The sequence below is a fragment of the Monodon monoceros genome, unplaced genomic scaffold (genome assembly GCF_005190385.1).
Source record: "Monodon monoceros isolate NGI ecotype Baffin Bay Population unplaced genomic scaffold, NGI_Narwhal_1 Super_Scaffold_7, whole genome shotgun sequence".
NCBI classification, from domain to species: Eukaryota; Metazoa; Chordata; class Mammalia; order Artiodactyla; family Monodontidae; genus Monodon; species Monodon monoceros.
The window spans coordinates 106,840,795-106,850,279 of NW_021703784.1; the positions used below are offsets into that span (position 1 = coordinate 106,840,795).

General features: G+C 64.8%; 1 protein-coding gene across 1 annotated transcript in view; it reads right to left on the reverse strand.

Moving 5' to 3' along the window:
* The window catches only part of MUC2 (mucin 2, oligomeric mucus/gel-forming), a 48,747-nt gene that overhangs the window by 18,652 nt on the left and 20,610 nt on the right, over window positions 1-9,485 (reverse strand). Inside the window, exons 29-47 of the mRNA XM_029209435.1 lie at window positions 8,677-9,121; window positions 7,645-7,971; window positions 7,176-7,360; window positions 6,630-6,804; window positions 5,915-6,162; window positions 5,167-5,350; window positions 4,654-4,879; window positions 3,803-3,981; window positions 3,452-3,521; window positions 3,231-3,331; window positions 3,087-3,118; window positions 2,437-2,614; window positions 2,118-2,222; window positions 1,849-1,889; window positions 1,487-1,609; window positions 1,290-1,391; window positions 745-873; window positions 501-540; window positions 46-172 (exon numbers count right to left, since the gene is read on the reverse strand). Coding sequence (XP_029065268.1) covers window positions 46-172; window positions 501-540; window positions 745-873; window positions 1,290-1,391; window positions 1,487-1,609; window positions 1,849-1,889; window positions 2,118-2,222; window positions 2,437-2,614; window positions 3,087-3,118; window positions 3,231-3,331; window positions 3,452-3,521; window positions 3,803-3,981; window positions 4,654-4,879; window positions 5,167-5,350; window positions 5,915-6,162; window positions 6,630-6,804; window positions 7,176-7,360; window positions 7,645-7,971; window positions 8,677-9,121 — 3,017 coding nt within the window. The remainder of the gene's footprint in view (window positions 1-45; window positions 173-500; window positions 541-744; window positions 874-1,289; window positions 1,392-1,486; window positions 1,610-1,848; window positions 1,890-2,117; window positions 2,223-2,436; window positions 2,615-3,086; window positions 3,119-3,230; window positions 3,332-3,451; window positions 3,522-3,802; window positions 3,982-4,653; window positions 4,880-5,166; window positions 5,351-5,914; window positions 6,163-6,629; window positions 6,805-7,175; window positions 7,361-7,644; window positions 7,972-8,676; window positions 9,122-9,485) is intronic.

Here is a 9,485-nt window from a genome sequence, read left to right on the forward strand (position 1 = left end):
CCCCCCCGCCGCCCCCACCAGGGCCACTCGCGGCCTGGGCCTCACATGGCGAAGGTCCCGCAGGACCCGGAGCAGTCGTTCATGGTGACCAGCTTGGCGCAGCCGTTGTGCGAAATTTCCCTGACGACAGGGACAGTGGAGCAGGGGACCCTGGTCTCATTGCGAGGGAGGCCTGGGGAGAGGGGGCAGAGGCTCGGGGGGGTCTCCACCATCCAGGGCCCTCTCACTCCCCCTCACTGCTTCCTCTCCCCTCCCCAAGCACCCCACCTCGGCCGCCCTCAAGCAAGCTGAGCTCTGTCCTGCTTCTCAGGAAGGGGTTCAGGCTTCCTGGGCAGCCCAGGTGATGCCTTCGAACTCAGCGTCCAGCTGAGGGTGGCGCAGAGGGGACGGGATTCCCGGGGCACCATCCCCTCGTGCTGTCCTCCCTTCAAGGGGCCCGGGTGGAGCCCACTGCCAGGCCGCCGCGCCCCGTGCCCCAGGAGCCACCCGCCCGAACTCACATTTCCTGCAGCAGCCATTGGGCATGAGTGTGATGGAGCCCTGGCGGGAAGGAGAAAGAGCTGGGACTCGCAGGCCTCCCCGAGCAGTGACAGCCCCCCTCTTGCCACAGGGGTGCAAGCGGCCGTTCCTGCATAAGGGCCCACAGCAGACCCTCCAGGCTGGAGGCTGCTGTCCTGGTGCTGGAGGTCCAGCCGCTCAGGAACATCGGGGACCCGCACTCCCATCAGTGATGGGCCTGCTCACCGGGAGACAGGTGCCGGGGTCAAAGTCGGGGCAGGTGATGCTGGAGACGGATGAGATGAACTGGCCATGTATCTTCATGCAGCTGAAGAAGGTACAGTTGTTCAGGGGGTCTCTCTTCATGTCGCCGGGCTGTGGGGCAGAGGAGGGTCTGTGGGAGGCCTGGCAGGAGTCCCACCCAGAAAGGCAACTGGAGACACCTGGCAGCTCCCCGAACACCCTGCCGAGTGCAGCCCACAGGCCCGGGGCCACCAGGCCGGCGGCACCCAGGAGGGGCCCAGGGACTACCAGCCTGTAGTCCACAGGCGGGTCCACAACCTAACCCGCGCATCCCGCAGAGGTGACCTGATCTGGAAAGGGTGTCTTTCAGAGGGAGCTGAATTAAAGATCTCCAGGTGAGACCATCCTGGATTACCCGGGGCGTGGGGGAGGGACAGGGGGCCAAAATCCCATGGCAGGTGTCCTGATAAGAGACAGGACGCGTACAGCCTTGCAGCCCCGGGGGAGACTCAGCCTTGCCCCGGGCGGGGAAGGACAGGCGTGCGCACCTTCAGGACCACGATCTGGCTGCCGGGCCGGTTGATGACGATGCACTGGGTCTGCTGACACTTCTTGCAACACTCGCCGGGGGCGTCCACCAGCTCAAAGCCCTGCAGGACACCCGGGCGGGCTGGCATCGAAAGAGGAAGGGCTGCGCGGGGACGGCGGTGGGCGGGCCGCACTTGTCTGGGCAGGGGGTGCTTACGGGGTTGCAGGAGGTGTTGCAAGGCACGTGGGTGCAGGAGATGATGTTGAGCTGCGTGGCGTTGTCCCTGCCTTCGGTGCACGTGCAGTTCTGGCACTTGGAGGAGAAGACTGGAGAACCGGGCTTCGGGCACAGGGAGGGCAGGTGAGGCGGGGCCTCCAATGCACCTCCCCTCCTCCAGGGCACCGCCCCCCATCACCAGCAGGTGAGCTGGGTGCCCCAGGGGCCGAGAGCCCCCAGAGCAGGGCCCGAGAGCCCCCAGAGCAGGGCCCCTCACCGGGCCAGCCAAGAGCCTGCCAAACCCCATGCCCCGAAGCCCTCTGTGCACCCGGCCCCGCTCCCCGCAGCCCGTCAGGGCTCACCTGGTACTCAGCGTTCCGGAGAACACACACGCCCTTGGGCACTTGGGGGGAAGAAGAGGAACGAAGGTCAGACTGTCCTGCCTGAGCCCACGTGGACGCAGAGCCAGCGGACTGGGCTGGGTGCATCCGCTGGGCAGAACTTGAGCCCCCAGGCAGGGGCCACTTCAGCCCCACCCCCCCACCTCCCCATCCCCCCATCACACCGCTGCCCAGCCCCAGCCCGGCTGCCCGGCCTAGACCTCCTTCATCCCCCACCCCGGCCCACCTACCACACGAGTAGAAGGGGCAGCACCTCCCAGGGACCATTTTGCTCTTCACCTCGAAGCCCAGTGGGCACGGCGGGGGGTTCTCCCTGCACAGGATGGCATTGCATTCTGAAAACGGGGGAGACGCCCCAGTGAGCACGGCTGCTAGCTGGCCGAGCCCCGACGCCACCCTGCACAGGGCTGGGGCCTGCAGCAGAGGGACCCGGCGTCTGGACCCCCGTGGCCCCACCGACGCCCACTCTCCTGCGGACACGTCCTGAGGCCCCCACCTCCAGAAACCACAGCAGGGCCAGGCCCGCTCCCTGCCCCGCGGGCGCCTTACTGCAAGAGGTGATGTTGCAACAGATGTTGGTGGGGTCGACCTCTGTGACAGGGTAGGTGCCGTTCTCCTTGCACTCCATGCGGGGCCTGGGGTGGCATGTCTTGGGCCTGCAGACGATGCCGCTGCCCCCCTCCAGGCAGATGCAGTCCTTGCAGTCGAACTCAAAGTGCTCCCCAAACTGCAGGGAGGAGGGGCAAACAGGGGGAGAGCGGGCGCTGGTCAGCCCGAGGCCGCGCTGCACCCGGCGGCCTGCGGGAAAGCCCGCGCCCTCCCTGCTCTGAGCGCACAGGGCAGGTTCTGGGCCAGGACACTCACATCACAACCGAGACCTGCTCACCAGCGTGTGCACACACAGGGCTGGTGCGGGGCAGACGTGCCACGTGCCTCTGTGGGGTTCACACAGCGTGGAGCTAAAGAGCCAACCACGCGCAGGAGACACACTCAACACTGCAGACGCCGCCGCAGGTGTAGACAGAGCATGAAATGGCTAGTGGGTGGATCCCCCTGCTAGCTCAGCCTTCCAGGACTTAAATCACTCATTACTCATTATAGCCTCCAAGGGTCCCAGGTTCTCATTCCAACCCATCCCACCTCCCAAAATGCAGGGCTCGTGGGAGTGTCCAGTCCCAGCACCAAGGGTGTCGGCCTACCTCTCTGGGCACGTTGTCGGGCCCCACGCAGCCTAGGAAGGAAGGAGACAGGCCCTGTGAGCACAGCCCTGTGAGCACAGCCCCAGCATGTGGGAGCTGGCCTCAGCCCCAGGGAGGAGTAGCGGCCTCTGGCAGGCAGCCTACCGCACAGGTCCACGCAGACGTCGAAGCCGGGCGCGTAGCTGGTGGTGCCCTTGGGACAGAAGCAGCCTTCTGCCAGGCGTGGGCTGTTTGCCTGGGTGGGGCTGGGGGGGAGAGCATCATGAGACGGCGAGGGGACAGACTGGACGACCAGCCCCGACACACCGGCCAGGAGCACGGTCAGAGGGACAGCCTACCGCCCCGACACATCCACGGTGACTGACCTGGACTTGCAGGTGGGCTCCTCCACGGGACCACAGGCCCGGTACTCGCGGTGCGCCGGGCACGTCACCACTGTGGGGAGGGGGCAGGAACCAGAGTCAGAGGGGGAAAGCCTGTGTCCCCCACCCTAACCCCCAAGTGACATCGTGCCCAACCCCTCCCAAACAGGACCCCACACACCCGCACGGGCTGAGCGTGGCCTCAGCCCCCCACGCTGCCCCGAGCCAGGAGGAGGGGGCCCAGCCCGCCGGGTGCTGAGCAAGGCCGCTCTTCTGGTGGCCTGTCCCCCCACCCCAGTCTGGCTCCCGGCACAGCGCCCAGCAGAGCCCGGGACGGGGCGGGCAGGCACTCACGGCAGGCCCCGCCGGTGTGGCTCCGCCAGTCGACACAGATGCCCTTCTGGGCACAGAGGGCTGCGTAGGCCTGCAGGCTGGCACACTCCAGGCTTGAGTCGGGCGCAGTGAAGCTGTCGAATATGCAGCCTTCGTAGTAGTGCTTGGGGGATGCCACAGTGTGGCACCGGGCGAACAAGCTGCGGGTGGAGGGCTGCAGGTCACGGTCTGGCCAGTGCCCCAGCCTCTCTCACAATACCCCCTGCCCAGCACCTCCACCTGGGCTGTCCCCCAGGGCCCGGCTCAGCCTGCACCACCAGACAGGTGCCCGTGGGCTGAGGGTGGGAGCAGAGCGGCCGGGCTGGCCTTGGGGTAGAGGGGCCAGCGCTGTGGCCCGAGGATGAGACGCTGTGCTCAGGCCCAGAGATGGAAGCTTCGTGTCTAAACGGCCACGGGGTGCCAAGACCCCCCTCCAGCAACGCCAGCAGGGAACCTCTCAGCCCCGACTCGCCCACCTCTGGGGACAAGCTGCTCGCTCCCAGGGATGCCAGCTTTGGGAGCGCCCCCTCTCTGTCTAAGCCCAAATACCCCTCCCCAGCATCAGTCCTGGATGCAAACTCTGTCCCGAGTCAACTAGTCTCTACCCAGGATTCAAGCCCAACCGCCCCTGCACCAGCCCAGGAGGCAGGAGAGATGGGGGGGTCACAAAGGGCACAGGGATGCCTTACGGGCCACTCAGCCCCATGGAAATCAGGAGCCCGAGTCCCGGGCCCCACTGTGACCTCCTTCTGCCTCCCCAGCCCCAGGCTCAGCCCTTGTGGCCTCTTCTCCGCAGACCAGCAGGGGTGCAGCTGGGCCCGGGCCGGGATCACCTGTCCTTGATGAGCTCGCAGAGCGGAGACGGAGAGCGTGTCCCGGTGGTTGTGCTGCTGCCCACCGATGGCCAGGCGGCCGGGCGCTCGGTGGTGAAGCCCCTGTGGGGACACTGCGGCTCCGAGGGGTCGTTCACCACCCAGTGGCCAGCCGCGACCTCGCAGTTGGCGGCGGCCTCCCCACCGGGCAGCGTGCAGTCATCCGAGGTGCTGTTGGTGCACGTACCTGTGTCGGCAGGAAGGCCACGCGTCCCTGAGCCGAGCCCAGCCGTCCAGCAGGCTGGGCAAAGCCCCAGGACCCAGCCCCTCCCAGCCCAGGTCCCTGGCCGGCTGGCCGGGGCCAAGGGCACAGACTAGACTAGGCTCCTATTGGCTTCCCACAGGAGCCCAACCCAGATAAGGCGGTGGGGGCCTGCACGGCGCTGAGAACCACAGCCGCGGGGGCAGGCGCCCGCGGCCAGCCGCAGCCCGGACACCCTCCCTGGGGCAGCGCACGGGGGGCGAGAGGCTCACCACACTGGCCCTTCGTGTTGTTGCCAAACCGGTGGTAGGGCAGCCGGATGGAGAAGGAAAGGCTGTCGTAGGAGATGAGGGCACCCAGCTCAGGGATGTCCACCACATAGTTGATGCCTGACTGGTACACCTGCAGCCCGTACTTTTTATAGGGCAGCGCCACGGCCTGCCTGTTGACCTGCACCTGTGGCCGAGACATCTGGGGTCAGGGAAGGCCAGCAGGGTGGGATGAGCTGTGCCTCCGGAGGCACCTGGGGTCACCCTACCCCCGCCTGTCCTCAGGCTGAGCACCCAGTGCGGGGATCTCTGCCCGTCCCTCTCCCCCTTCCCTCTTCTTTCCATCGCGCTGATCCTTGTCCTGACTCGTCTCAGGGGCAAGGTGGCAGGGCCTCTGTCCTCAGAGTCCCCCGGAGACCTGGGGGCCCCCGTGCACGGGGTAGGACTCCCCGGGCCACGGGAACCAACAACGCCGTGCAGTGTGTTCAGGGCCCCTCCCCACTCACCCCTGTCCTCAGGGAGGGGGCTTCTGCCACAGAGACCTGTGCCCAGGGTGGGTGGCAGGGGCATGAGAGGGGGAGGTCAAGAGGTCCCTGAATGCCTCCAGAGGGCCAGACACAGAAATGTGTCCGCTGAGCGCCGCCCTGCCCTCTCCAAGCCTGGCTCTGGGGGAGGAAGCCCAGCCTCCCACCGGCTAAGGGAGCCCGCATCAGTGCGCCCCGCCGTAGACACCCTTCCCCAGCCAACGTGCCTGCACCCTTATGGGCATCGTGTGCACGGCCTTGATCAGAACCTCCTGGGTCTCATGGCGCACGATGAGCGCGTGGGGGCAGGACGCTTGGCTGTTGATGTCACAGTGCTGGTTGTCGATGTAGACCCCGAAGTTGTCCATGGTGGGAGTGACCTCCTCCACCAGCACGTACGTGCAGTTGCCCTTGTAGCTGTAGTACAGCCCATCGAAGGTGACGTAGTGCGGGTCCCCCCAGCCCGTGCAGTAGCCTGCAGAGGGAGCTGGGGTGAGCCAGTGCCGAGCCATGGGCTGGGGGCTGGGACAGGGACAGGGTCAAGGACAGGGACCAAGGGTCAAGGGTCAGGTGGGAAGGGCAAGCAGAAACTGAGGGAAGCCCCGAAGTCTGGTTCCTGGGGCACGTGGGACATCTGGGCCCCAAGAGTGCCTTCCGCACTCAGCCCGCAGTGGCCAGGCCTCGGTTCCAACTCCAGCTCTGCCCCACCCCCACCCCAGGCCCCTCGGCAGCGGCCATACTCTACCAGGCAAGCCCCTCCCTCCCCCCGGACCCCTGGCCTGAGATGGGGAATAAGCAGGAAGCGTGAGAAATTGCTCCAAACGTGGGCCTGACTCTCCGCGGGTGCTCAGCCATCAAAGCCATCACGACAGCCTGGGGTCTGCAGCTCCCACACACACAGTGGGGAGCAGGTGGGGTGGGTCTCTGTGGCGTCGGGCTTACAGTCACACTCCCAGTGCCAGCAGCACTTGTCGGGGTCCTCGACACGCACAGGCATGAGGCCGTTGGAGCAGGTGGGCATGGGTGGGGGGTCGCACTTCACCTCCACGAGCTCCACGGTGTTGTTGTACTTGCAGATGGCCATGGTGCAGTTACACAGCCACCAGGTCTCGTTCTCCTGCAGGTGGGGAGGGCACAGGGTCAGCGGCACCAGCCTGGCGCCCAGGTTCACACAGGAGGGGTGGGCCGTGCAGGCGAGACCCCAGGTGAGCACCTAAGAGCCCTGCCCAGGAGGCTGAAGGCGAAGGGCAACCCCGTCCAGGAGGGCAGCCAGCCACCTCACTACAGCAAGGGGCGCGTGGGAGAGAAGGTGGGAGGGCCACAGCAGACCCTGAGCCCAGCAAGCTGCCTAAAGCCTTCGCCCAACTGGGGATGTGGGGCATAGGGGCAGGGGCATAACCAGCAGAAAGGTAGCACCTGGGGCTTTGGATGCCCAGATAGTGGGGGGGGGTGTGCCCGAGGGGACAAAAGCCACCCACAGACACAGACCTGTCTGGGAGGATCGAAGTCCAGGCACGCAGGGGGCTTGGTGGTGGGCGGCACACTGGATGTCATGGATGGCTGGGTGGTGGGTGTGGATGGGCAGGACCAGTTGAAGATCTCAAGTGTGCAGTCCAGCGAGCAGTTCACGTAATAGCAGGTGTCCCCATGTGTGCTATTGTACACCAGCTCACCTGCAAGGGGAAAGACCCAGTCCTTACCCCATCCACACAGGGCTGGCCACCAGAGTACCCAGGCGGGTCCCCACAGAGGCCACGAGAGAGAAGTCCACACCACCCTCACTCAGCCCTGATTTGTGGTGGCAGCACACGGGGCTGGCCATGGAGACATCCGCCCGTACTGGCATCCAGCTTCCCAAGCAAGCGCCCAGTTTAGACCTTCAACTGACCCCTGGGCGCTGGGAACGCAAAGTCCCACCAGCCTGCATTGCCTGAGTCAGAATGAAAAGCTTGGGTACCTGGGGCATAGTACGTTTCATTGAAATAGCAGCATTCCCTCTGGGGCTTGGTGGTGACTGAGACGATGCTCGTGGTGATGTTGGGTGAGGTTAATGGGATCACCGTGGGGGTGGTCACACTGGAGGTCAAGGTGCTGGTGGTCTGTAGCGTGGGTGGCATGGTCGACGAGTGTCCTATTGGTGTGGAAGTTCCCGTGGAAGTCGTTGACACAGTCGTGGGAGTGGGTGTGGGTGTGGAAGGGGGGCCTGTGGTGGATGAAGGGGGCCCAGTCGTGGTTCCACGGGTGGGAGTGGTCTTCGAGGAGGTGGGACCCGAGGTTGGCGAGCCTGTAAGAATGGAGGGTGCAGTCAGGGCTGAGGGCGTCCACCCATCGCAGATGCACAGGCGGCCTGGCGGCAAGTGCGTGTGGGCAGCTCACTCAAAGGACCTGGTACCTGGCGTGGGAGGCCTCACATCCATTTCCCCAGCCCTCAGTCTCAGGGTTGAGCAGAGTGTCAGGGCCCACAGTCTATGGTGTATGTAACAGGGAGGCCACGGGGGTGAGGCACCAGCTCCAGGCAGCACGAGAGCCACAGGACATTGGTCCATCAAGAGAGGCTGACCAGCTGCCCTCCAAAGCCCCAGGGGAGAAGTGCAGCTGGAAGAGGGGGGACAGAGGGAGGGTCTCCCATGGCACCTGACTGGCAGCCTCTACTCCCCATGAGGCCACACGTGCCTCGGTGGTCTTCCCTCAGGATGGGTTTGCCCACGTAGCCCATCTTACAGCCATAGGCTGAGGGATGTGGGCCACAGGCAGCCATGCCCAAGGAGAGACGTACTGTGGGGTCAGCAGCTTCCTGAACACTCAGCATCGGGACTTGGGGGGCAGGAGAGGCAGGCGAGCCCTCCTGGAGCCTTCTTGGGGACCGCTCTCACTGGGTAGGGTGGGGGGCACCTGTCTCAAGACCCAAGAGTTGTAAAGCTCCCCTGGCGGGAGAAGGAACGGTAAGCGCATCACCAATAACCACGCAAGTTCCATGGTCTCTGTGTACCTGGAGGGGTGGGGCCAGGTGTAGGTGGAGAGGGCGTGGTTCCTCCTGTCGTAGTGATGGCTGATTCTGTCGACGCTGGGGTCTGTGGTGTGCTATATGTCTCCACAATTGTTGGGGTGGTGGTCACAAGCGTGGTAGATTCCATGGAAGAGGGATAGGTGGACTGGGAGGTTGGAGGGGAAGACGTAGGAAGAGATTTTGATGTGCTGCTGGTAGTGCTAATGTTGGGAAGTGGGGTTGGAGTCTCTGTGGATGTGGCAGTGGTCGGGGAGGGGGTTTCTGTGGTGGTGGATGCGGGGGTTGGGGTCTCTGTTATGGTGGGTGTAGGTGTTGGAGTCTCGGTGGAGGTGGTGCTAATGGTGAGGGTCGGAGTTGGAGTCACTGTGGAGGTGGTGGTCAGTGGTGGTGTTGGGGTCACTGTGGTGGTGGTTATTGGTGTTGGGGTCTCTGTGGTTGTGATAGTAGTGGGGATTGTCTCTGTAGTGGTGGTGGTCGGAGTTGGAGTCCCAGTTGAAGTTGTGGTGGGTGTTGTGGTTGGGGTCCCTATAGTGGTCGGAGTTGGAATCTCTGTTGTGCTTGTGGTGGGGGTCGGAGTTGGAGTCCCAGTTGAAGTGGTGGTGGGTCCTGTGGTTCGGGTCTCTGTAGTGGTCGGAGTTGGAATCTCTGTTGTGGTTGTGGTGGGGGTCGGACTTGGAGTCCCAGATGAAGTTGTGGTGGGTGTTGTGGTTGGGATCTCTGTAGTGGTTCCAGTTGGAGCCTCTGTTGAGGTGGTGCTGCGGGTCATAGTTGGAGTCCCAGTTGAAGTGGTG